The sequence below is a fragment of the Morus notabilis genome, unplaced genomic scaffold, assembly GCF_000414095.1.
Source record: "Morus notabilis unplaced genomic scaffold, ASM41409v2 Scaffold307, whole genome shotgun sequence".
NCBI lineage: Eukaryota > Viridiplantae > Streptophyta > Magnoliopsida > Rosales > Moraceae > Morus > Morus notabilis.
In genome coordinates this window covers 123,918-150,332 of record NW_010361515.1, presented here as the reverse complement: position 1 = coordinate 150,332, position 26,415 = coordinate 123,918, and the positions used below count along the sequence as shown (strand labels likewise).

The window sequence follows — 26,415 nt, the reverse complement described above, 5'->3', positions numbered from 1 at the left end:
TCAAAATTTTTTTTGTGTTTTGGTTTTTTTGGGGGAAAAAAAAAAAAAAAAAAAAAAAAAAAAAAAAAAAAAAAAAAAAAAAAACTCTCAAGACATAAATGTTTTTTCAATCCTTTTTCTCGCCATTACTTGCTGCCCATGATCCCAAAGCTCCCAATCCATAAACTTGCTTTTTAAGGACATAAATTCTCTTTCCCAAAATACCCTTCTCCAATTTTGCCCCCTTGCCAATTCAGTGCGTCAGTGGCAACTAACGTAATTAAGCGACTAGCCGTGACGATTTTGTGAAGAAACTCGCGCCATATAATTTTAGCGGGAGTGGAAGTTGGAGAGAGAAATAGAGAGAGAGAGAGAGTCCAACTAGGCAGCATTTTCTCTCTCCAAAACCAGCTGTTATCATTCCCTTAACTGCCAAACTTTTGGATTCTCGATCGACCATTCGTTTCTCTTTCCTTTCTCTCTCTGTGATTGTCAAATTTCTCTTTTCAATACAAATACAATTGTCCAAATATACAATGACTTAAAGTTTATTTCCTTTTAATATTTTTCTCTGTTTGTTTCCCGTCCCTACAGCATCTTTCATTCTCTCTTATGCACCCTTTTTAGCTTCCTCTTCATGCCATTTCCGATTCGCAGATTCCTCACCCATTTTCTCTACATACGTTTCCTCACCCATTTTCTCTCTCTCTCTCTCTCTCTCTCTATAAAATTTAACTCCCATTTTCGTCCATTTGCTAAAAAACCCATTCCTCTTCTATCTTTAGTCTCTAAGCTTCTTTCTCTCAACAGAACTGCTTAATTTGCCCATTTCACGAAGTTCTTTGGGTTTCTTTCGTTTTTGTTCTCTTTTCGTTTTGGGTTTTCTTGAATGCCGATTTTGTTGTGACCTGATCCCCTGTTTCTCAACCGCACAGTCATTCTTTTCTTTTCTTTTCTTTTCGTTGTCGTTGTGTTTCAAGAAATTCATTTACGTTTTTTTACACAATCTTGATCTCTTGTGTCCTTTTCAAAAAGCCATCTTCTGGTAAACTTGGAAGCTCGTCGGGATCAAAATGCTTGACGGGTTTTTGAAGTCCAAGTTCTACACCAAATGGTAAACTTATTCTTATTGTTTTTTTTTGTGAATATATATGTTTTTTTTTTCCCCGTGTTTCCGTACATATTTTGACGTTTAATTTCTGGGTCTTTTTCAATGCAGCAAAACAAATCTGAAGCTCATCAAGACACGAGTCGAAACCACAAAGAAGAAGAAGAACGCCGTGCAGAAGTTTCTGAAGAATGATATCGCCGATCTTCTCAGGAATGGCCTTGACGTCAATGCCTATAACAGGGTAATTAATAAGTTGAAATCTTGAATAACGTTTTAGTTTTGCTTTTTCCCGTAAGTTTTGTTTGGCTCTTGCGATGAGTATTTTCCTATTCCTCAAAATTTTCCGGCATTTTCTCCCTGTTGTTGCATTGTAAATGTAGTGGTGAACCATGAGACACGTCCACATGGAGAGTCTTTTCAGCATCTATTCACGTCGTGTCTCGATTTTGAAATGGTCAACCACAGAAACCAAACTTCTAAATTCATCTGTTTTTCATGGCTGGCACGGCTTCTTTTTTTGTTTTTCTTTCCGTCCTGGTCTTTTGTGCTGCTTTGGTTGGTCTCTTTCCAAACAGTCCGTAAATTTCTCAAAAGGTTATTTTTAAGTTTTTTCACCTTTTGTCTATGTTTATGGATTAGGGATTTACAAATCAATATCTACTCTCAACTATTTTGTTTTGCAATAGTAGATTTATTAATTAAATTCCTAATTGAAGCCATATGCAACATGGCTGATGATCCATGATTTTATAGACCTATGAATATTCTATGTGACAATATATTTATTTATTTATTTTTTTTTGGGTTAAGCAGGCTGAAGGGTTTCTGATTGAGCAAAATATGACAGCCTGTTATGAATTGATTGAGAATTTTTGTGGTTGCATCTCAAGTAATCTCTCTCTCATGCAAAAACAGAGGTATGTATTGCTTCCAAAACAAAATAATCTCTCTCTCTCTCTCTCTCTCTCTCTATATATATATATATATATATGTATGTATATAAATTTACGTGTGTGTTTGTGTGGATAGCACACTATTACACCAATATATGTACAAATATGCACATCTTTGTTTAAGGCTACGTCATTTCATTTGCAGAAGTACTTGCTGATCATGTGCACAATGGTCCCACCCCATCAAGCAATATTTTATCATAATTTAATTTTGATTACTGATTATTATGAATTATTTTTTTTTTTTTTTTTTTTTCAAAAATGTTCTTAGGGAGTGCCCGGAAGAGTGCAGGGAAGCTGTTTCATCTCTGAATTATGCTGCAGCGAGGTTTGCCGATTTGCCCGAATTACGTGATCTCAGGAGCATATTTACCGAAAGATATGGAAATTCTCTTGATAGTTACACAAGTAAAGAGGTAACTATTTTCGTCTATGCTTAAAAAAATTGGTACATCTAATTGAATAAGGTGCAATTTCCATTATTGGCTTAGGATTGACCCACGTTTTATGATACCTTTGTGCTTAGTTCGTGGAGAGGTTGAGGCAAAAGGATTTTACCAAAGAGATGAAGCTTCAATTATTGCAAGATTTTGCAGAGGAATTATCCATTGAATGGGATTCAAAGGCTTTGGAACAGAAATTGTTTACTCCTCCACCCGTACAAGTAAGCCTTCATATACATCACACTATCTGCCTTCTATTTTCAGTGCCAATATAAAGCAAATCAGAATTCTAGGATACAAACAAAAGAGCATCTCCAGTGTGGCACTAAATTAATGCGCAAATGTCAAATTTTTGCGTTTGAGTAGAACAATGACGTTTCAATACGCTATTACTTTTGTCTTTTAGTGCTAAAATTTGTGTATGCTATACTTGACCCCAAATTTGTCACCGAATATGGCATTTGTGAAATTTTACATTTAGTTGATGTGTTGATTTTGGCTAATGATTACAACATTGTCGTGGTCTTAGACCTTTTGTTAGGCAAGATTCTCCATTAGTTACTATTTAATGATGCTTTCTAGCTTTATGTGAAGGAGTACTTACCAAAAGACGATATATGAGGTTATCGCATCAACGCTGCTTTTTGCTGATGTTTTTTTCTTGCAATGTGTTAAAACCATTTTGTAGAACCAATCAAAGTATGGATCTTTAAGCAACAATAACGACGAGAATTTCAGATCTCATAAAAGCAATGAAGCTGCTTTTGCCAGAAGAGACACTCAGACTCGGGATCCAGAAAACAAGTTGAGCAACAAAAAGAACTACACTGCATCAGAAGAATGTGAAACGGACCATACATCTCGCCATATCAAGAACGTCTCCCGCGATAGATACAAGCTGCAGAGCAGTAGCGAGGACGAAACTATCACGGATTTTTCTCAAGATGAGCGGAAGACGTCCTCGAGTTCGACAGGAAGTGTTTCGGAGGGTGATGCAGATAGCAAGAGGCCCTTCTATCACAAACTCATCCGCCCCCCCTACCTCAAACCAAAAGCAGAAAGAAGTGTTGAGGAACCTCCGAAGCCGAATGCTCATTTTGATCAAGTTGAAGCAAATGATCTGCAAGACGATCCTGTCGAAGAGGATAAGCCAAAACCGAGATCAGTGAGACAGAGAAATCTGAAACCACCACCGGGCTATAATGAAAATTCTGGTGGCACAAAACAGGAAGGAAGGCGGGCATTGAGAGTCATGAATTATGGTGATTCGAGGGATGAAGAAGAGAAAATGATTGATGGGCTTTTGATGCATTATAGTAACAAAAGATCACCTCATGAGTATGGTGAATCTAACACTTCAAAGAGTAACAGAAGTAGGAAACCAGGATTGGCCACGCCACCAGGCAGAGTGTCCTCTCTTCCCCCAGAGCCGACGTCTGCGCAGGTGCCACAGAGAGGGCATGCTAGAGCGGTTTCGTTGCAGCCGGAAATGCTGAGCACAGCCCGTCATGTCCATCCTAAGCTGCCGGCCGACTATGATGAATTGGCTGCACGTATTGCAGTTCTTAGAGGAAAATAGAAGAAACATAAGACATTGTTTAGCCAGCTTATTCATAGAGGAAAAGGTTTATCAGATGGCCTTGTAGTTGTCACGCTATTCACCTCCATATTATGATTTACTGATCATATTCAAAGGTGACTTATTGATCATTTGTAATTAGCTCCAGATTATGGTTTACTGGTCATATTCATAATGATTTACTGATCATTTATACTTAGATCCACAGTATGATTTACTATCAATAAAGAAAATACAAGATGAACTCAAGATAGACCTAAAGAGCTAACTTCAAAGCAATGAGCGTTCACGAATTAAAAGATTGAAAACAATTTGTAATGTGCCTGTCGCTTGTATCCTCATTGACATCAAACGTAAAACCGTTAAATAAGAAACCACAGGCAAAATTTCAGACTTGTGTCATTTTCATTAAAGAAAATTTAGACTTCAATAAAGAAAAAAAAGAAAGCTAAAATTTAGAGGCAATGAACCTGTTGCCTGGACGTTCGAAATGACAGCAGAAAAGTTTTTGTCGTTTTCAGTTAAAACGACAACACAAATTCAGAACACACTAAACACGCTTCTTAACGACTAAAACAACAAGATGTTTTGTGTCCATTTTAAATTAGAGCGACGTACATGAATATAAACACGTCGTTTGGACGAGAAGAACGACAGAAAATTCTGACGTCTTAATTTTAACAACAAAATTTAACACGACATGAAACATGTCGTTAAGACGAATCAAAAGGACAAAAGAATTCTATTTCACTCTACACTACAACAAAAGTAAACAACCATAAACCTGTAGTTTGGGCAAAAAAATGCGACAGGAGAAGTTTAATTACGTTTTTTTTTTTTTCCTTTTTTTAAATAAAAAGAAAAATCTTAATCGACAACCAAATTTTAACGCCTGTAAACACGTCCATGAATTTTAGACCACGGTAAATATGTCGTTCAAAGACTAACTACGTGACTATTTTCTGTCGTTTTCAATTCAAACGGTAACTACAACCAAATTTTAACGCCTGTAAACAAGTTTATTTAGGTTGGGCGTGTCTCACCTTTCAATTTAAACACAACGAATTTTAGACTACGGCAAACAGTTGTTGTTGAGGACTTGAGGTGAAGAATGAATATTTTAGGTCGTTTTCAATACAAACGACAACAAAATTTTAGACAACACTAAACACCTAGTTTAGTCGAATAAAACGACATGTGGTTTCTATGCCGTTGTTCAACTAAAACGGCAACCAAATCATAGACGAGATGTCGTTTATCCGGTAGAAGGACAACAAACCTTTAAGCGAAAACGTAGAGAAAATATATAGTAACATGCTCAACATTTATCGATTTAAATTTTTAATTTTAAATTTATATAATTAAAATTTTTTAAAAAATATCACATTTAATATTTTTATTATAATAAAAAATTTTTAAAATTTAAATTAAATTAAAAACTCAAATTGGCGTGGCCGTAGTTAGCCTTTTGGTTTGGTTTCTCTTAAAAAAAATAATAAAAAATAAAAAATCTTGCGTCAATGGAGGAGAGAGCCGAATCTTCTTCTTCTTTTCCGGCAGTAGCATCAGAAAAGTCGGAGGAGCAGGTGATGAGCGAGGTACACTTGGGTTGCCCTTCTGGTCTCTCTGGGTCCCACTATTCCCGCTTCACCTTCTCCGTTCCGCCTGATAAAGTTAATTTCATCCCTCTTCTGCTCCGCTCAGTTTCAGCCATAGAATTAGGATTCTTCATATTTTATTCTATTCTTACAATGTAATTTATTTCCATACAAAATTCAGGGACAAAATTTCCATTTTTCGGTTGTTTTTTTTTTTGTTGGATTTAGTCAGAAGGTGAATCAGCTTCAACGGATAAACCAATTAGGATTGATGAGGATGGTGATCTTGTTCTCACTAGACGCAGCAGTGAGTCCTCGCTTCTCATAATCTCTAATTAGGTCTCCAAATTAACTTGCTTAGTAAAAATTAACTGATAGCAATGTCATTTAATAGAGCTCTTAACTGAAAAAAATGCAGAATCACGTAAACAGAGCTTTAATGTGGTTATTCAGCACAATATCACATCATCAATTCCAAATGTGGGCCTGCAGGTAAGCTTTGGTGTCTTTTGATTATTATCTCTTCTTTATGTTTGTTACATTTCATAAAACGTTAAAGTTTAACCATTGTTATTTCCAACTCTATTACGTATGTTACTACACAAAATTGTGATGCCACTGCGGATAATAACTTACTAAAAAATAATCTGCAAGTTACGAAAGATAACTAGTAGTATAACTGCAGGTTACGGAGGACAATTTGCAGAGCTTTAATGTGGTTATTCAGCACAATATCACATCATCAATTCCAAATGTGGGCCTGCAGGTAAGCTTTGGTGTCTTTTGATTATTATCTCTTCTTTATGTTTGTTACATTTCATAAAACGTTAAGTTTAACCATTGTTATTTCCAACTCTATTATGTATGTTACTACACAAAATTGTGATGCCACTACGGATAATAACTTACTAAAAAATAATCTGCCACTACGGATAATAACTTACTAAAAAATAATCTGCAAGTTACGAAAGATAACTAGTAGTATAACTACAGGTTACGGAGGATAATTTGCAGGTTATGAAAAAATAACCTGCAGGTTATTAAAATAGTGTTACTTTAATGATGTCATTTTTAGTTTTCTCGCTTGTTTATATATGTATGGGTGTGGCCACTGATGGAAACTTAACCACTGAAAACTCATCCAGATATATATGTAGACACACACACGTGACCTGATTCTGTCCTTCAGGTGTGGAGAGCAGAGTTGCTGTTATCGGATTTTCTGTTGCATAAGATGTCAACCTCGTCTGAATTTGAAGGGATTGTCTCACTAGAACTTGGTGCTGGTACTGGTAAGTTGATTACTAGTACTTTTACTATTGTTATTTGTCTGTGCAGATGATTGTGTACACTATACAATGCAAATCCTGATATGAAAAAAAAAAAAAAAGAAAAAAAAAGTCAATTGGAAACGCTTACATCTTAATTTACAGAAATCCATTTGATTTCTTTATCAGGGTTGGCCGGTTTATTACTTGCCCGAGTCGCTAAAACAGTGTTTTTAACAGGTACATTACTACATTTACTGTGCTTCTTACTTTATCTCTTCCTTCTTTTGGGATTTAAACGTCAAGTTGTCAAGAGGATTTAAGAAGCATTTTGTCAAGTGATCAAAAAATGTGGTGTACTTGTTAGCTTAATCTATATCACCTATGCGACCTATTTCGAGCTTCTTACCCCGAAAAAAAAAAGTCAATTGGAAACGCTTACATCTTAATTTACAGAAATCCATTTGATTTCTTTATCAGGGTTGGCCGGTTTATTACTTGCCCGAGTCGCTAAAACAGTGTTTTTAACAGGTACATTACTACATTTACTGTGCTTCTTACTTTATCTCTTCCTTCTTTTGGGATTTTAAACGTCAAGTTGTCAAGAGGATTTAAGAAGCATTTTGTCAAGTGATAAAAAAATGTGGTGTACTTGTTAGCTTAATCTATATCACCTATGCGACCTATTTCGAGCTTCTTACCCCGAAACATTATCTTCTGTTAACGCCAACAGACCATGGTGATGAGATACTTGACAATTGTGCCCAGAATGTTGACCTTAATTTTGAACTATTCAATTGTCAAGCAACCGTTCATGTTCGTGAACTTGATTGGATGAGTTCCTGGCCTCCTAAAATATTCCTAGAAGAATCCACTAATTTCAACAGGTGAGATTTTTACTTGTAACAATCTTCCTTGTTTTTCTCTTCTTTTCTCCTCCCCTGGATTGGTGATGTATTAAAAAGTAGGCATAATGTTGTAAGAACAGTGTTCTACACGTTTTAACATCTTTAATTGGGGAAACATAAGTCGGTTAATTTGATGGTATTTATTAGGTATTCTTGGACCGCCTCCGAAGTTGAAGAAGCCCAGGAAGCTTCATTGCTTGTAGCCGCAGATGTAATCTACAGTGATGACCTCACAGATGCATTTTTCAGTACTATAGAGAGCTTAATGTGCCTTGGTTCAGAAAAGGTACTTGTAAAGGCATTAGAACAGCCCATAGTAAGAGTTGCAAGTAGCCAAGTACTATATCTGGAAAGCATAATGAGATTTTGTTCATTTCCTGTTTTAAATACAAGACTTAAACACCCAATACATGGATAGTTTTGTAGACGAGGGTAGAACATACTTTCTCAGTTTGGGCCATTAATGGTACTCATCATGTTTATCAGGTGTTATACTTGGCATTGGAAAAGCGCTACAACTTCAGCCTCGACGATCTTGATGTCATTGCAAATGGTTATTTGCATTTCCGAAGCTATCTGCGAGATGAGGAAGGTAAGGTAACCATGTCCTTGTGTGGTTGTTTCCATCATGAGTAATTATCATCATTCCTTCTGGTATTTAGCTTTGGAATGGATAGTTGCAGAGTGTGAAGGCGCTGAAGTCTGCTCAACACCTTGCTTTGTGGGCAAGCGCATTGACATCACACAGATTCCTCAATATGCGAGAGAGTATGACAGAGGAAGCAATGTGGAGATTTGGAAGATCAAGTACAACAGAAGAAGATCTTGAACTAAGGTTCCTACTTTCTACCTATGACAACAGGATATCCCAAGTTATTAGACAATTCTTCTGCTTTGTAAAGGTGCATAAGATTTTGTTGTTTCCAGCTTGAAGGATGATCATGAAACTATTAGGCTGGAAAGTGGGCTTGGTTAATGGGCCCATTTACAAGTTTCTGCAGTCCACAAATGCCCTTAGCCCATGCTGAATTTTTCACCAATATCAAGTCTGAAACTTGGGAAACCCTAAACTAATGACATCTAGAGGAATGCCCTTTTAGTATGTGAGCATAAACATTGTTTTTTTTTTCCTCTGAAATTTGGATTTTGGAGGCTTTGGATTGGGATTGGGAATTTTTCTTCTCCCCAAACGCCAATCTGGTTTGGATTTCTAATCCAAATTGCTCCAAACCCATGAGAAAAACAGCCTATAAATTAAATGAGCAGAATTCTAAAAGGAAGACACAAATGAATTAGTAGAAGAGCACTATGTTCTAATTTTCTCTTCTTAAACTCAAGGCAAAGCATGAATCTGATTAAAATCATATTAAAATAAAAAAAATATGCAGACTGGACAATTATAAGAATTTTACTGTTGAAAAAGCGAACTAGGAGTGGTTTTTCGAGCCCTATTATAAAAATCTCTAAAAACAAAAAAGAAAAATGCCGCCTTGCATGGTTAAATAATTGAAGAGAGTAGTGCACATAAGGGTCCGTTTAGTTCGTTGATTCGAATTTTGAGTTAATATATGATTTTATGTGAAAATTTTTTACTATAACAAAAAAGTTAAATGTGACTGTTTCTGAGAGTTTTTTACTGTAACAAAACTTAAATTTTAAACTTGAATCGGTGAAATGAACGAGATCAAAAATTGCTTTGCGCCACACCTGGCAACAGATGACAAGAGATGGGTGACAAGGACAACAATCTTCCGGTCATACCATGCAAATCCCCACGTACAAGAATGACGAGGACGTTTGTTTTATGAATTTAGAATCATAATTTAGAACTATTTTCGGTTTACGTGTGTTTTTTGTGAGAAAAAATATTATAACGAGTCACGAATTATGATTTGAACCATGATATGAACCTTTACTCTACGAATCATGGCACAGATTCTTACTCCACGAACCATGACACAGATTCTTGCTCTACGAACTATCTCTCTCTGTCTCTGGTGCCAAGTTGGTGCGGCCCCAATACCCACTTTAAGACAGTTAAATCGAAAAGGAAGCGCAAATAAAGCAACTGAAGCCTGTTATTCTCTCCACCACGAACCCCTTACTTTTTACCTTTATGCTTTCATGTTAGCCAATTTCGGCAATTTTGGACGTTGACACGTGGCACTTCGTCGCTTTTTTGTACAGTACAGACCAGCTATTGCAGATCTCTGGGCACAAAGAGGTTGTTTTATTTAGTGCTTTTAATCCAACTAGCTATTCAGCTATAAAAGGTAGCAAAAAAAGAGCTAGTTCAATGTTGCTTTATTTCTCTTTGATTTCTTTTTTGGGTGAGTTATTTGATTTCTTAGAAGGAAAAAAGAAAAATAAAAAGTGCTTTGTAATTCCATGCAGTTTGGATGTGGGGATAATTCATCGAATTAGAGTATTCAATAATTGAATTTTCTTTTGATGTCTAGTTAAATATCAGCAGCATAGACCATAGTGTCCTTTTTGTTTGTGGATCAATTTAAAGCAACATGGTGTCATATGGTTTCCGTTGCTGCTCGCTTACCTCCCAATCCACCTATTATTGTATTCCCAATAAAGGCAATGCATGCACTAAAGTTTCATATATATTTTGCAGTTATCATTTTTGTCTATAACTATGTTTAGAAACATCATATTGTATTATATTTAATTTTCTTGACTTTTCAGTTTAATATGATTTTAATCAATATAATGTTGAGAAACATGTATATAAAAAAAAAATTTCGCTTTAATTCTGTGCTATGAACTTGTAAAAATTCAGGAGTGGAAGTGACATGAAAAAAAAAAGACCAACCATAGGGGAAAAAAACTTCAGAAAGATAAGAGTGCGTTTGATAGAGGGATTCGTTCCATGATTTGAATCATGATTCGTGGTTCGTTACAGTATTTTCTCTCATAAAAAATACACGTAAATCAAAAATAATTCGAATCACATGGTTTAAATCTTCCAACTAAACGATGGGGCTTACAATTAGTGGGACAATTAGTGGGACAGGAAGCCTGGGATTCTGCAGTCTTTACTATGGCCCCGTTCATTTCGTTGATTCGAGTTTAGAATTCGAGTTTTGCTACAGTAAAAAGCTCTCACAAACAATCACATCTAACTTTTTAACTTGTAAAAATTCAGGAGTGGAAGTGACATGAAAAAAAAAAGACCAACCATAGGGGAAAAAAACTTCAGAAAGATAAGAGTGCGTTTGATAGAGGGATTCGTTCCATGATTTGAATCATGATTCGTGGTTCGTTACAGTATTTTCTCTCATAAAAAATACACGTAAATCAAAAATAATTCGAATCACATGGTTTAAATCTTCCAACTAAACGATGGGGCTTACAATTAGTGGGACAGGAAGCCTGGGATTCTGCAGTCTTTACTATACTATACTCCACCGGGAAAAAAAAAATATATAACCATAATCATTCAATAATCTACATTATATTATATCATTTGATTAATCCACCCAAATATTTTATCTTATTTTTATTTTTTTCGTTTGACCAGTGCAATCTGTCTTCTTCCGAGAAAGATTTTAAAAATTAGCCGTTAAATAAAGTACTCAATTTCTGATCCCCAAAAATCACATAAATAATAATCCCTTTATTTTCAGCCAAAATTAAAAGGAATCTTCTCATAGATGTTAAGTTTTTTAATATGTTAAATTTATATAAAAACACATAAAAATTAAAATATATATTAATTTAACGGTAGAAAAACTCAAACACGCTGGCATATTAAAAAATCTCTCAAATTAAAAAAACCAGAAGACAGTCTCGAAGCGACACCGTCTTACTATTCTTGAACCTTCTCCCAACAATTCCTCTTCTTTTGTCCCGACACCTGACTCTCTCTCTCTCTCTCTCTTCCTAAAACCTTCAAATTCTCTCTCTAGAAGAACCAGTCAGAGAGAGAGAGATCAAATGCCCAATTAGAAAGAATCCGACCCATCGGAGCCGCAGAGATGGGTTGCACGCAATCCAAGATCGAGAACGAGGAGGCGGTGGCACGATGCAAGGACCGGAAGCACTTCATGAAGGAGGCGGTGTCGGCCCGCAACGCTTTCGCGGCAGCCCACTCCTCCTACGCCATGTACCTCAAGAACACCGGCGCCGCCCTCAGCGACTACGCCCAGGGCGAGGTCCAGAACCCCCAGCTGGCCCACCAGGCCCAGCCCAACTCCTCCTCCTCCTCCTCCTCCTCCACCGTGGCCCAGGCGGCCCAATTCGTCGAGACCCTCCCTCCGCCGCCGCCTCCTCCCTCCAATTTCGCCCCTCCGGCCCCCCTCCAGCGTGCCGCCACCATGCCGGATATCAAGATTCCCATGCCCGATCCTCCGCCCAGGCCCAAGCCTATCATGGAGGAGGACGAGGACGAGGATGAGATCGACAACGAAGGGTCCGTGAATTTGAGGAGGCGGAGAAGTAGCAGAAGCGGTAGCAGAGGAGGGCATCGGGAGGTTGTGGAAGAGGTGCCGGAGAGTAATCGGGCCCCACCGCCGGAGAATCGGACGATCCAGCCGAGTTATCAGCAGGACAATTACAGCTACGATTATTTCTTCAATGTCGATACCATGCCGAGGCCGACTTTGAGTGAGGTGGAAGAGGATAATATCAGTAAAGAGGAGATTGATCGCAACATATTCGACGAAAGGCCTAAGAGAGTGGACGACGAGGAGGAAGTAGTAGTGAAGAGTAGTGCTAAGGTTGAGGTGGAGCCCGTCCCCGAGAAGTCGGTGGAGGCTCCGCCGCCGCCTCCGGATCCTGCTGCTGCTGCTGCCGCCGCGGCTGCAGTGGCGGCGAAGAGTCTGAAGAAGGCAAAGCAGGCGGGGCCTGGTGCCACGGAGGGGAAGAGAGTGGTTAAGGCAAATGTTAATTTATTGCAGATATTTGTTGAGCTGGATGATCATTTTCTCAAGGCTTCGGAGAGTGCCCATGAGGTTTCCAAGATGCTTGAGGCCACCCGGCTGCATTATCACTCGAATTTCGCTGATAATCGAGGTAACGGCATTGATTTTTCTCATTCTTTCTTTATTTCAGTTGGTTTGAAAATGGAAAAAAAAAAATTAAATAAAAAAAGTTTAAACTTGGTACAAAGATTTGATTTTGGTTGTGGTTAATCGTTGACATGAATTGTTATCAGGGAAAATTCATAATGAGTATGATTAATTTAAATTGTAAAACCTGTTTTACATTACTGGTTATCTGCTGATCGAACTGTTTTTCTTTTGTTAGTAGCTGAAAAATCTCTTGACTGTTTCTTACAGGGCATATCGATCACTCTGCTAGAGTAATGCGTGTTATCACATGGAATAGGTCATTTAGAGGCTTAGCTAATAATGATGATTTAAACGATGACTTCAATTCGGAAGAGCAAGAAACGCATGCTACAGTTTTGGATAAGTTGCTAGCATGGGAGAAAAAGCTCTACGATGAAGTTAAGGTACAATTCAGGATTTTCTTTTTTTCCTCTTATGATGCCTTCCTGATCAAATTGCTAAATTTTATATGTCAAAATTTCTTCCTTCCGTGTCACATACGCGAATTTGGTGAAGTTGTTATCAGCTTTGCACTGTCCCACCCCATATTAGTTAACATATTGCTAACTTGGTTTTTTGAGGACTGCTTTATAAATGTTAATTAGGTCCCTTTTTTTCGATAAAGCACTAAAGTACAATCTTTTCTGTCACTCAACATGTTGCTTCCCTCTATCGTTAGATACAATATGTGTATTAGAAGTTAGTTCAGGCATCTAATGCTTCGTATTACAACTTTCCTGGGCTAACTATTGCTGGATAGGCAGGTGAGCTGATGAAATTTGAGTACCAAAGGAAGGTTAACGCACTGAACAGGCTAAAGAAACGGGGTACGAATTCTGATGCGCTGGAGAAAGCGAAAGCAGCGGTAAGTCATCTGCACACGAGATACATTGTGGACATGCAATCCATGGATTCAACTGTTTCAGAGATCAACCGTCTACGGGACGAGCAGTTATACCCAAAACTTGTTCAGCTTGTTGATGGGTGAGTGTTCATTCTAGAGTTATAGGATAAATCATAAATTTTATTGGAAGAAGGCTTTTCTCTTACATTATTTACTCCATAATGTTGCTTCATTTTGGCTACTTTACTGATTCCTAGTAGTGCTACCTTTTATTATGTTGACCGGTAAAGGTTTCCTGTTAATAGAGTACCACGAAAAACATCTTTTGTCTTGTGCTTCTGACCAATTTCCACACATGGAAAGGATTTTTGTTTTGCGGTTTCTTTCTTTTTTTTTTTTTTCCTTTTCCTTTTTCATTTTAATCTATCACTGCTTGGAAGATAGTGTCCCTCTTGTCCCAGTACAGAGATATTAGTTCCATGTTAGAATTATGAAGATGATTTATGTTATCTCCTTCATGTTCGTACTTAAAAGAATCTTGGAGGTCAATAATGGAAAAAAAAAAAAAAAAGGTCCAAATAAATAAGTAATCCAACCATCATCTGTATGTTGCTGAAATCATTCCCTATTTTTCTGGGAACTTGCAGGATGGCGACTATGTGGGAAACCATGCAATATCACCATGAGAATCAATCTAAGATTGTGCAAAAGCTCAGATATCTTGACATCTCACAATCCCCCAAGGAAACAAGTGAGCACCACCATGAGCGCACAGTGCAGCTGTATGCTGTCGTGAATGAGTGGCATTTACAGTTTGAGAAGCTTGTATTTAAGCAAAAAGACTATATGAAAGCCCTAACTACCTGGTTAAAACTTAATCTCATTCCCACTGAGAGCAGCTTGAAGGAGAAAGTTTCATCTCCGCCAAGGCAACAAACGCCCCCGATACAGAAACTCCTCATGGCGTGGCAGGAACATCTGGAGAAGCTACCCGATGAGCTGGCAAGAAGTGCCATCTTCAACTTTGCTGCTGTTATAGATACTATAGTGCATCAACAAGTTGAAGAGATGAGATTGAGAGAAAAATGCAAGGATACGGAGAAGGAGCTCTCTCGAAAAAAACGGCAATTTGAAGACTGGTATCGTAAATATATGGAGCGGCAAATACCCAATGAAGGGGAGCCTGCAGAAGATACCACTAGCAACAATGGTCTTGCCGAAAGGCAGTTCATGGTGGATTCACTGGAAAAGAGACTTGAAGAGGAGCAGGAAGACTATCAGAGACATTGCCTTCACGTGAGGGAGAAGTCATTAGCTAGTGTCAAAACTCGCCTGCCGGAGCTTTTCAGGGCATTGTCTGATTTTGCAGTTGCCTGTTCGGAAATGTACAGGGACTTGAGGTCCAGATCACCACCCCAGAATCACCACGAGAGTTCTGCATAATAGTTTATACAATTTGGTCAGTTGTATCTTTTGTACCTTTTACTTGTTTTCCCCGCATTATAGTTTATTTGTATGTGGTATATTACCTTTTTCGGGGGCTAAGAATGTGGTTTAGTACTTGTTCTCTCGTGCAATTCTTGTATGGGACCAATTCCTGAAAATGATATGTAAGTTGTGTTCAATAGTTTTGATTGCCAAATAAACTGTTTATAGTTATTTTATTGAAAGAGGACGGAGTCACATATTGTACGAATTCCATCTAGATTTCTTGTTGTATGCTCCGGTTTTCTACTTTGTATTGAATAATTCAACGTTGCACTATCTAAATGGAACTTTACTCACTGAGTTTGGGATTAATTGTCGTGCTTTTGAAAATTGCTTTTATTCCCTTGATCATAATCCAAAAGCCGCTTCTTACTAGCTAAAGCGCATTGATATTTGTAAAACTTGCTATTGGTTTTGTGACAACCACTTTAGATTATTTTTGATTGACGCGTTTAGACTATTATGAAATAAAATTATACTAACAGAATTTTGAAAATAAATACACGAATAAATAAATAAATGGAACTTTATTAAGCAAGAAAACAGCCGAACAACCAATATCACACACGTCCAGAACCCCTTTTTTTTTTTTTTTTTTTTTTTTTTTTTACGTTGAATAGGATTTTCACAACTCACTGACAAGAGCTCCTCTGTCTTTTTCAGCAAAAAAAAAAAAAAGAAAAAAAAAAAAGAGCTCCTTTGCGACATCATGGGTCAAACTCTTCAAATCACAAGGGACTCTAAGAAGTTCAGCTGCTAAAATAGCATCTTCAACAATAAAAACAAACTCCCAAAGAGAACAATCTTATGTAAAGCATTTATATCGAAAAGGCAATTTGTTTCACATATCACTATATTCCAATCCAACCCTCAAGGTAAGTTAAAACAACTTTGTGCAAAATCCAAAAGCACCTCTGTGGAATCAATCTGAAACCGAAACTATATATTTAATCAGGCATGATAGAATTATATATGGAGTATCACTAAAATCATATCCTATCATTATATTTATATATGTATTTGCTTGAGAAGTGCAGGGTTAGAAGGTACTTTTCTTGTTCAAAATCACATAAAGTTTATTTGTTTAAAAAAAAATAAAAGGAGGATTCTATAAAGTTGGTCTAGAACTTGGGAAAATAGTAGTTGTTTGAGCTTGTTATAGCGTTTTCACAGGAAATTCTTCTCTCAAACGACGGTCCTAAACTCTTCATTTTGTGGACCATTCTAAATTTTCATGAACTATTTTATTTTGAAAAATTAAGAACCATTCTAAATTTTCATGAACTATTTTATTTTGGTAAATTAAGCATTCATTTACACTTAAACTGAAAAAAAAAAAAAAAAAAACAAGAAAAATCTCGTATAGAACTTTCAATAGAACATTTGGTTTAAGTCGTTTGGCGGTCATGTTAACCTAAGCAGCAAGATAGTTTTCTTCGGTCTCGAACTTCATTGTTTAGATTCATTCCTGTAGGCTTTGAGGGGAAAGCTTTTGCAAGTCTCTTTGCTGCACAACACAGATAATGTTTCAGGTTAAAGAAAACAAAAGAAAAGAAAACCAAATGTTTCACATAAATTTCGCGTAATGCTTTTTAATTCATGGCTTGGAACGTACAAAAAGGTCACCTATTTCATAGAAGAGCTCGTTAATGTTTTCTGCAGTTTTTGCTGATGTTTCAATATAAAACATCCCATTCTCTTGTGCAAATTGTTCTCCTTCCTGTAACCAATTATTCACAAAAGAACTAAATTTTTTAGCATGTTGATAAATTTTGTTTGAGAATGTAACAGATTGTTTATCATATAGTCAGCTTCTAATGACAGCATTTTCTATGTTTAGAAAGAGAAGGAATCACAAGTTCTCCTAACGTGATTAGTGAGGAATGAAAATGAAGCAAGAGGAAAGATACTGCAAATAAGTACCTCTGTCTCAACCTCTCTCTTGGGCTCCAAGTCACACTTGTTTGCAACCAATGCCATCACCAAGTTTGAGTTCCCTACAAAATTTTACATGAAATTGAAACGGCTACATAACCGTCCCGAGACAAATGAAACTTATCCGAAGAAAATCTAACACTATACATTTCTATTTGATGTACAACTAGAGTTAGTAAAAAATTCTTGTTCAGAAAAATTGTGTTTGATTGTTCTGGTTTGGCCTGACCTTGTCGTTGGAGTTCTTCAACCCATTTTTTGGCTCGAGTGAATGTGTCCTGAAGTCATAACACCACTTATAGATTAACAATTATATCCAAAGATTATTAAATTTAGCATAGTATGCGTCAAAGTAAGAGTTCATTCTGAATCCAATAGTAGTACTAACTACTAACCAAAATGTATTTAAGCACAAAATTAAGAAGCTTGAAAAGGTGCCATTCTGCGGTTGCAAGTCTATCACAGCAGTAAATCAGTACCTAACTCTATTCAAAGATTCAAAAATAATAATAAAGAAAAATGTACCATCTTTGAAATGTCGTATACAACCACGGCCGCTGCTGCACCACGGTAGTACATAGGAGCCAAGCTATGGTATCTTTCTTGGCCTGCTGTGTCCCATATGTCGAACTTCACCGTCGCTTCTGTTAACGACAGTATTTGAGTGAAGAAGGCTGCTCCTATGGTTGGTTCCTAACATATACATGTATAAACTAACTATCAGGGTCAATTCTGAAACACTAATGTATGTTTAAGGGGAAAAAAAAAAACAGTTACTTTGTTTGAAAAAACTGAGAGAATATGTGATAGCATTAACCTGATGATCCAAGAACTGGCCTTTGACAAATCTTAGTACTAGACTGGTTTTCCCAGTACCCATGTCCCCAAGAAGCACCTGCACAAGAAAACATATATATTCATAAAGTTATATTTGAACCTTATTAAATGAGCAAATTTTAGGTTTTGTAAAATACTGATGATGTTAAACAAAGAAAAAAAAATCAGAACATAGAGAGTTTTTCGAAAAACAAGTGACATAATAGTGTGTGAAGTTTATGAATTATTATAGATAAATGCTAATACTAAATATTACTTGTGAAAAGAATTCTTGCACAAAACTTTCAATTTTCTTGTTTTATTGCCTTGAAGTTCTGTGCCTACAATTTAACCATCATGGAATTGAACATAAGAAAAGGTTAGACATACCCACCATTTTGGCTTGTATGATCTTGTTTCCAGGCCTTGCCATGAAAGCTCCAACAACAACTTGCAAATGTAGAACTAAGGAAGTAAAGGATAAAGTCTAGAAAAATATTGTACAAGTCTATTTGCATTTAAATGAAAATGATCTGTGTAGATGAAACTAGAAAGAAGAGGGCAAAGGGACTGGATCCAACTAGGACCGGTAGTTTTGTAACGTTTGTTGACTGGTAGTTCTGTTGCATATATTCCTCTAAGGCATGTACGGTTTTTTTTTTTTTTGGAGCAATTAAGGTACACACATATCTTCTTTCTACTCAATTATCATTGCTTTAGTACTTGTCTAATAAATTAAAAAAAAAGTGTAACCAAATAGAGTTTGAGGTTGTTAGAAAATTTCATAGAAAATAATTAGTAAAAATATAAATTATAAATTGTATTTCAAGAATAACAAATCTCCAAAGTCTCTCCACATTGTTCAATAAAAACTTAATAAATCCATAAAAAGAAAAGAATCCCCAGATTGTAATAGTAGTACTAGCAGGTTAGGATTTTGCTTTCATTGTTTGGCTACATGCTCTAGAAGCACATGCAGTTTATTTGTTATTTTTTTCTTTTTATTTTTAGTATAATATATCCATAAATACACGCAACATTTTGATGACACACAAAGAAAGTAACAAAGCCATGTTATGGATAATAAAATCGATGCTTTGAGTTTGATAATACAATTACATCAAATTGATAAATCATGTCTATTTCATATGATTGAATTATGACCCACAAAGAAGAGCGTTTCATACAAGAAATAATTTGTTATGATTCCGTAATGGCTTATGAGTTCTAACAATACCAAATCATAAGCTTTCTGATATTTTTAAGCAATTAATCACTGCCTTTGTCTTGATAACCTTTCCTTATCCGTAAAGTCGTATTGAAGCTCATTTATCTCTATTATATAATTCTTCAAAGCCGATAATCAAGCAAAAACGATTTTGTAAGATAAGAACTAACATGCTTCCGCAAGAAGAAACTATATGGTGTGTTTATAATAGGGTTAATCTCAATAATAGCACTTATGAATAAATGATTATTAATTTTAGTATCACTTTTATATATTTTCATAACTAGCATTGTCATGGCACCTCAAAAAAACTCTCAACTCTCTCCCACTCATTTTCTCTCTCTCTCTCCCACTCACTCTCTCTCTCTCTCTCTCTCTCTCTCTCTCTCTCTCTCTCTCAAGTTTAGCCTCTCTCTCTTCCCTACGCCCTCATTCCTTCATTGTCAATACTCCGGTTGTGCACAGATCGAGATTGGTACACAATTTTTTTTTTGTTTTTCTTTTATTTTTGTCTTTTTAAAGTTATTTTTTAGGAGACTTAGTATATAGAACTCAATAATAGCACTTATGAATAAATGATTATTAATTTTAGTATCACTTTTATATATTTTCACAACTAGCATTGTCATGGCACCTCAAAAAAACTCTCAACTCTCTCCCACTCATACGTCAAAGACATAGTTGACATTGGGAGTCATAATATTATGACTCATAGTGTTATATATCCAGTCATAATACTATGACCAGTCAGTCGTAACAGTATGAGTCATTGTCTATAAGTCAAATTATAACAATATGAGTCAAAATGGCCAATCATAGTATTATGACCGTAAGTCAGTCATAGTGTGATTATAATATTATGACTGAAATGACCCATAGTGTTATGGCTGGTACACTATGACTGCCTTATGACCGGCCATTACACAGTGTTATGACTGGCCATTTCTAATGACTCGATGACGACTAGGAATAATTACATGTTGGTTAACAGTTATTATTTTTGAAATTATTTAGGAATGACTGCTGGATTGAACGTCTTCATCAAGTATAATGGATATTGGGACCGTGCTTCGAGATACGTCGGTTGTGAAATGAAGGAGATATTGGTCCTCACCAACACAACTTATAAAAAATAAACAAAGCAAACAAAGTTGTTAACCAAAGTACTATGACTAGCACACTAAGAGTTTGACCATTGAGTGGTCATAGTACTATGATCGAAGGTCATAATTCTATGACCGCCCATCATGCAGGCTCACTCATAGTGTTATGACTTATGGCCACCCATAAAAAAAAGTACTATGACTGGCACACTAAGAGTCTGATAATTGTGCGGTCACATTACTATGACCTAGGGTCATAATTCTATGACTGCAAGACAGTCGCACTATGAGCCTGACAATTGTGCGGTCACATTACTATGACCGAGGGTCTTAATACTATGACCGCAAGGCAGTCACACTATGAGCCTGACAATTGTGCTGTCACATTACTATGACCGATGGTCATAATGCTATGATCGTAGGCTCATCAGTCAGACAATCGCGCTATGCACCTGCTTGCCTAATGGACGGTCATAGTAATTATGACCGTTGGTCATATTACTATGACCGCACAATGTGCCTGTCTTATGACCGGTCATAATAAAATTACCAAGCGGTCATAATAATATGATCGGCCATCAGGCAGAATTACAAACCAAATAAGGAGCGCAATGAGAATCTAATGACCCCAAAAATTTCAAATAACTAACCTTATCTGCTTTTATCTCCTCCTCCAAAGCTTTTCTTTTCTTCTAAGATGACAGAAAATGGTAAAAGAAAAAACAACAATAAATACGTAAGAAAAAAAAATAAACAATAAAAGTCAACAAAGTTTTTACTTTTGTCTCGGAATCCGCCATTGACCTCATCTGTTTCATGGCTGATTTCTCCAACGAAGATGGAGAGGGGAGGTTGCTTTGGTTCGTTCTTCTCCGACGAAAAGGTTTAGGCGTTGATTTCTCCGGTGAAGGTTTGTCGGTTCTCGTCACGTGATTGCGTGGGTTCTCATTGTCGTGGGTTTTCGTTGTCGTGGGTTCGTTGGTGCTCAAGGTGGTAGACGATGGTAGACGGTGGTGGACGGTGGTGGTCGTTGGGGTTTCTTGGTCTCTGTACACACCCACGTTCGTTCTCCTCCTCCTCTCTCTACTTTTAATATTTGAATTATAAAAGCCTTCATAATATATATATTCAAAGCTTTAAAACTAAAATGGGGCACAATTATCATTTTAATTCAAGTAAAAACGGTATGGTTCTACTTTTGCTGATATGGCGATGCTAATTATAAAAGTAAACAAAAAGTATGAGTCATTGTCTATAAGTCAAATTATAACAATATGAGTCAAAATGGTCAATCATAGTATTATGACCGTAAGTCAGTCATAGTGCGATTATAATATTATGACTGAAATGACCCATAGTGTTATGGCTGGTACACTATGATTGCCTTATGACCGGCCATTACACAGTGTTATGACTGGCCATTTCTAATGACTCGATGACGACTAGGAATAATTACATGTTGGTTAACAGTTATTATTTTTGAAATTATTTAGGAATGACTGCTGGATTGAACGTCTTCATCAAGTATAATGGATATTGGGACCGTGCTTCGAGATACGTCGGTTGTGAAATGAAGGAGATATTGGTCCTCACCAATACAACTTATAAAAAATAAAAAAAGTAAACAAAGTTGTTAACCAAAGTACTATGACTAGCACACTAAGAGTCTGACCATTGAGTGGTCATAGTACTATGATCGAAGGTCATAATTATATGACCGCCCCTCATGCAGGCTCACTCATAGTGTTATGACTTATGGCCACCCATAAAAAAAAGTACTATGACTGGCACACTAAGAGTCCGATAATTGTGCGGTCACATTACTATGACCTAGGGTCATAATTCTATGACTGCAAGGCAGTCGCACTATGAGCCTGACAATTGTGCGGTCACATTACTATGACCGAGGGTCATAATACTATGACCGCAAGGCAGTCGCACTATGAGCCTGACAATTGTGCTGTCACATTACTATGACCGATGGTCATAATGCTATGAACGCTGGCTCATCAGTCAGACAATCGCGCTATGCGCCTGCTTGCCTAATGGACGGTCATAGTAATTATGACCGTTGGTCATATTACTATGACCGCACGATGTGCCTGTCTTATGACCGGTCATAATAAAATTACCAAGCGGTCATAATAATATGATCGGCCATCAGGCAGAATTACAAACCAAATAAGGAGCGCAATGAGAATCTAATGACCCCAAAAATTTCAAATAACTAACCTTATATGCTTTTATCTCCTCCTCCAAAGCTTTTCTTTTCTTCTAAGATGACAGAAAATAGTAAAAGAAAAAACAACAATAAATACGTAAGAAAAAAAAATAAACAAGAAAAGTCAACAAAGTTTTTACTTTTGTCTCGGAATCTGCCATTGACCTCATCTGTTTCATGGCTGATTTCTCCAGTGAAGATGGAGAAGGGAGGTTGCTTCGGTTCGTTCTTCTCCGACGAAGAGGTTTAGGCGTTGATTTCTCCGGTGAAGGTTTGTTGGTTCTCGTCGCGTGATTACGGGGGTTCTCATTGTCGTGGGTTTTCGCTGTCGTGGGTTCGTCGGTGTTCAAGGTGGTAGACGATGGTAGACGGTGGTGGACGGTGGTGGTCGTTGGGGTTTCTTGGTCTCTGTACACACCCACGTTCGTTCTCCTCCTCCTCTCTCTACTTTTAATATTTGAATTATAAAAGCCTTCATAATATATATATTCAAAGCTTTAAAACTAAAATGGGGCACAATTATCATTTTAATTCAAGTAAAAACGGTATGGTTCTACTTTTACTGATATGGCGATGCTAATTGTAAAAGTAAACAAAAGTGGTACTAAAATTAATAATCATTTACTCAAAAATGCTATTATTGAAATTAATTATAAAGTCCTTTGGCTAGTTGTGAAGATTCTAGTCTTAGAACATTGTTTTCAACGTTTGTAGTTACATTGGAAAGCCTCAACTATTTGTTTTGTTCCCGATCATTGTCCATTTTTATAACATGCCATGTTTATAGAAATGTACCAATTAGCAAAGTGGATTTGTGTTCCTCAAAATTACCAACTCGTTAATTTGAACCAATTTGTAATGTTTAGAGCAATTAAATTACTTCTTGTCCACAAAACGAAAAATAACAATATTCATGACTCAAAAAGAAGTAAAGGAAAAGCAAAACAACAATTTCCTATTATTACATCTCACCAAAGACCAAAAGTGTACCCCACAACAATTTCCCAGCTCCCAAACGAAAACCCAAAAAGGGTATCCAAACAAATGCCTCTTTTCTTTTTCTATTTTTCTTTTCTTAATACCCCTGAAAACTATTTTAAAAAGGCAAACAAAAATAGAAAAGTAAGAGGAGTATTTAGAATCATAATTTAAAATTATTTTTATTTTATATATATTTTTTATAGAAATAATACTATATAAAATTATAAATCATAATTCAAAATGAATATAAAAAAATAAACGTCTTCTAAATCACTCTACTAATAAAATAATAAATAATTTACCACGGCAAAACAAGCATCTAATCATATTTTTGGTATTTCCGAAAATACCCTCGAATCCAATAATCAACATTTACAGAGACGCAACTTCCTCCTACGTTAACTGAGCAGTGACGGGAAAGTAGACAACAATTGGCAATGCCAATTCCAATGGCTTCCTCCTCCAAGTCCAAGACGGAGCCCCTCAATCACACTCCTTTGCCTCCCGATCAAAACTACGTCGTATTGCCACTCTATTTCCCCCGCCACCGCCTGCGCCGCTGCGCGATCTCCGCCGTCGGTGTCGCCCTGCTTATCACCGCCGCATACGCCTTCTGGCCGTCCGATCCGGACATCAAGGTCGTGCGGATGCGCCTCAAGAGCGTCCGGGTCCACAGGACGCCCCACGTGGCGGTCGACGTGTCGGTGTCGCTGACGGTGCGGGTCCGGAACGACGACGTTTACTCCATGGACTACAGCGCGCTCGACGTGGCGGTGGGATACAGGGGGAAGTGGATGGGTCACGTGAGGTCCGACGGAGGTCACGTGAGGGCCCGAGGGTCGTCCTACGTGGACGCTGAGCTGGACCTCGACGGGATCGAGATCTTCTCCGACGTCGTTTTCCTGCTCGAGGACTTGGCGAAGGGTACAGTTCGCTTTGATACTGTTACGGCGGTTAAAGGCCAGCTCGGCCTTCTATTCCTCCACTTCCCTTTGCAGGTATAAAAATATAAATATAATATGAGGAATCTAAACTTTTTATTATTATATTATTTTTCTAGTGATCTTTATTTTTTATTTTTATTATTTTTTTAGAGCTTTCTTTAAAAAAGTATTTGTCAAAATATTTATGTTCACTTCTTCAAATGATTATAATATGAGGAATCTAAACTTTTTATTATTATATTATTTTTCTAGTGATCTTTATTTTTTATTTTTATTATTTTTTTAGAGCTTTCTTTAAAAAAGTATTTGTCAAAATATTTATGTTCACTTCTTCAAATGATGATTTTTTTTTTTTTTAAGTTAATGCCTTGTGTTCCCTAAATGCTTCAAGTGGTTGGATCAAGAGTCAAATAGGTAGATGAGTAGATAGCTATAGTTATGTGATTATTGATTAAATTATCCCAAAATGCTGAATTTTTACGTTAATTAATACTCATGCTTCCAATTATGCTCAATTACTCATGTATTATTGACAGGCAAAAGTATCATGTGAGGTCTCCATCGATACAATTAATCAGACAATTTTTCGTCAAAATTGTTCTCCTGTGGTTAGCAGCTCCTACTTATACTCTTCTACTTTGAGTCTCATTTCATCAGAGTCATCTTATGATCTAACATTATATAAATTTGATAGTATGTGTTTAAAAAAAAAAAAAAAAAAAAAAAAAAAAAAACATGATAGAATCTGGTAAAGAAATGACGATTTAGAAATGCCCGTTACTAAAATAGTATTGTTTTATCCAACTGCACCTTACAAAACAGCTAAAATCTGAAAGTGTAACCAACAAAATATGCTAATTGCCATGTGACACCCTACATTTGGTCTACGGTAGGTTTTTAAAAAAAAAAAAAAAAAAAAAAAAAAACCTTGGTCGATGATAGATTGGTCAAAGTGTGTCTGTTCTGTTGATTTAAAAGCAAGTATTATGTTGTAGGAAAAAGAAAAAGAACTGAATTTGGGTCTCTAATTTGTGATTTCACTGCCAGTGATTGGTTCGAGTACAATGCCAAGGTACGGTAGAGCTAAAAGGGTCCAAGAAGTGCAAGCTTCTCCTAGTTGTGAACTTTCAAAATGCATTCTGAGCTTGGAATTGGAAACATGCCTGTCATCAATTAAGATTGCAATTTGCATGTCTTTCTTCTGTTTAGATGTGTGATGTTATTGTAATACTGGGGAGGAGAGTGATTTAGGTGTAATATATATGTTTGTCATAAGCCTATATATATATATATATATATAGCTCTGTAAATGATCCTTCGAAAGTAAATATGTGCTCTCGAAATGCCTGAGGCAAGCTCTTCATTGAAGGATAATTCCTGCACTGAACATTCTTCTGGGCGTTGTGGAAGTTGGATTTTATGGAGGAAAAAAATTTGAAGGAAAAAGGAAAAAATATATAAATGAGGGGGGAAAATAAAAATTTTTCACTTTGTTTGGAACGTTAAGAAAACTAATAGGAAAAAAAAAAAGGTTAAAATTTACTCAAAATTTTCATTAAACCAATGGGTAATCTTAACAAATGTTCTTTAAAAGTGCATGACTCTGGATTTTTACTCTTTACTCTTGATCCATAACCTTTTTAGTCAAATAATTACAATATTTATCAATAATAAGTGGTAAAAGTTCAGACTCATGCACTCTTAAAGGTAAATTCTGTGATTTTCTCAAAGAGAATAATTCATGTACTAAACATCCTTTTAGGCCCTGCTTGGAAGTTGGATTTAATGGAGGAAAAAAATTTGAAGGAAACAGGAAAAAAATAAAGAAAGTGTAGAAAATAAAATTTTCACTTTGTTTGCAACCTAAAGAAAATTTATAGAAAGTCAAAATTCATTGAATTTATTGTGTTTAATTTTCTATTGACCTTGTTTGCTGGCTTTTAGGATTGTTCG

At 36.4% G+C, this 26,415-nt stretch overlaps 5 protein-coding genes across 6 annotated transcripts; 4 read left to right on the top strand and 1 right to left on the bottom strand.

Moving 5' to 3' along the window:
* Window positions 1–478: 478 nt before the first annotated feature.
* LOC21408851 lies at window positions 479–4,267 on the top strand. The gene is made up of 6 exons (XM_010099752.2): window positions 479–1,093; window positions 1,199–1,331; window positions 1,904–2,007; window positions 2,315–2,459; window positions 2,570–2,707; window positions 3,175–4,267. Exons 1-6 carry the CDS (start codon window positions 1,053–1,055, stop codon window positions 4,063–4,065), a joined length of 1,452 nt encoding a protein of 483 aa, XP_010098054.1. The 5' UTR covers window positions 479–1,052; the 3' UTR covers window positions 4,066–4,267.
* A 1,266-nt stretch (window positions 4,268–5,533) lies between these two features.
* Window positions 5,534–8,748, top strand: LOC21408850 (methyltransferase-like protein 22). The gene is made up of 9 exons (XM_024166770.1): window positions 5,534–5,738; window positions 5,892–5,970; window positions 6,082–6,155; window positions 6,853–6,955; window positions 7,121–7,171; window positions 7,665–7,818; window positions 7,987–8,125; window positions 8,326–8,431; window positions 8,517–8,748. Exons 1-9 carry the CDS (start codon window positions 5,586–5,588, stop codon window positions 8,666–8,668), a joined length of 1,011 nt encoding a protein of 336 aa, XP_024022538.1. The 5' UTR covers window positions 5,534–5,585; the 3' UTR covers window positions 8,669–8,748.
* A 2,884-nt stretch (window positions 8,749–11,632) lies between these two features.
* On the top strand, window positions 11,633–15,373 carry LOC21408849 (nitrate regulatory gene2 protein). Its single transcript, XM_010099750.2, has 4 exons — window positions 11,633–12,864; window positions 13,131–13,306; window positions 13,663–13,886; window positions 14,394–15,373. The coding sequence occupies exons 1-4, from the start codon at window positions 11,829–11,831 to the stop codon at window positions 15,187–15,189; spliced, it is 2,232 nt and encodes a 743-aa protein (XP_010098052.1). The 5' UTR covers window positions 11,633–11,828; the 3' UTR covers window positions 15,190–15,373.
* Window positions 15,374–16,643: 1,270 nt separating this feature from the next.
* LOC21408848 (ras-related protein RHN1) lies at window positions 16,644–18,418 on the bottom strand. 2 transcript variants are annotated; one of them, XM_010099749.1, is made up of 7 exons: window positions 18,380–18,418; window positions 17,987–18,064; window positions 17,695–17,862; window positions 17,399–17,447; window positions 17,158–17,231; window positions 16,861–16,954; window positions 16,644–16,741 (listed from the first exon to the last, which is right to left on the bottom strand). In XM_010099749.1, the coding sequence occupies exons 1-7, from the start codon at window positions 18,416–18,418 to the stop codon at window positions 16,644–16,646; spliced, it is 600 nt and encodes a 199-aa protein (XP_010098051.1). The 2 variants fall into 2 exon arrangements, with proteins under 2 accessions (XP_010098051.1, XP_024022542.1); XM_024166774.1 differs by having other exon boundaries at window positions 18,376–18,405.
* A 5,446-nt stretch (window positions 18,419–23,864) lies between these two features.
* Window positions 23,865–25,844, top strand: LOC21408847. Its single transcript, XM_010099748.2, has 3 exons — window positions 23,865–24,516; window positions 24,999–25,070; window positions 25,510–25,844. The coding sequence occupies exons 1-3, from the start codon at window positions 23,956–23,958 to the stop codon at window positions 25,510–25,512; spliced, it is 636 nt and encodes a 211-aa protein (XP_010098050.2). The 5' UTR covers window positions 23,865–23,955; the 3' UTR covers window positions 25,513–25,844.
* The last annotated feature ends 571 nt before the right edge of the window (window positions 25,845–26,415 follow it).

Coding starts and splice junctions, on each gene's coding strand:
- LOC21408850 (XM_024166770.1), top strand. CDS start 5,586: ATGGAGGAGAGAGCCGAATCTTCTTCTTCTTTTCCGGCAGTAGCATCA. Junction 6,956..7,120: donor AGAACTTGGTGCTGGTACTG/GTAAGTTGATTA, acceptor TTTCTTTATCAG/GGTTGGCCGGTTTATTACTT. Junction 8,126..8,325: donor TGTGCCTTGGTTCAGAAAAG/GTACTTGTAAAG, acceptor CATGTTTATCAG/GTGTTATACTTGGCATTGGA.
- LOC21408851 (XM_010099752.2), top strand. CDS start 1,053: ATGCTTGACGGGTTTTTGAAGTCCAAGTTCTACACCAAATG. Junction 1,094..1,198: donor TCCAAGTTCTACACCAAATG/GTAAACTTATTC, acceptor TTTTCAATGCAG/CAAAACAAATCTGAAGCTCA. Junction 2,460..2,569: donor ATAGTTACACAAGTAAAGAG/GTAACTATTTTC, acceptor CTTTGTGCTTAG/TTCGTGGAGAGGTTGAGGCA.
- LOC21408849 (XM_010099750.2), top strand. CDS start 11,829: ATGGGTTGCACGCAATCCAAGATCGAGAACGAGGAGGCGGTGGCACGA. Junction 12,865..13,130: donor GAATTTCGCTGATAATCGAG/GTAACGGCATTG, acceptor TGTTTCTTACAG/GGCATATCGATCACTCTGCT. Junction 13,887..14,393: donor CTTGTTCAGCTTGTTGATGG/GTGAGTGTTCAT, acceptor GGGAACTTGCAG/GATGGCGACTATGTGGGAAA.
- LOC21408848 (XM_010099749.1), bottom strand. CDS start 18,418: ATGGCAAGGCCTGGAAACAAGATCATACAAGCCAAAATG. Junction 17,863..17,986: donor GCCAGTTCTTGGATCATCAG/GTTAATGCTATC, acceptor TGTATATGTTAG/GAACCAACCATAGGAGCAGC. Junction 17,448..17,694: donor TATACGACATTTCAAAGATG/GTACATTTTTCT, acceptor TTATGACTTCAG/GACACATTCACTCGAGCCAA.
- LOC21408847 (XM_010099748.2), top strand. CDS start 23,956: ATGCCAATTCCAATGGCTTCCTCCTCCAAGTCCAAGACGGAGCCCCTC. Junction 24,517..24,998: donor TCCTCCACTTCCCTTTGCAG/GTATAAAAATAT, acceptor TATTATTGACAG/GCAAAAGTATCATGTGAGGT.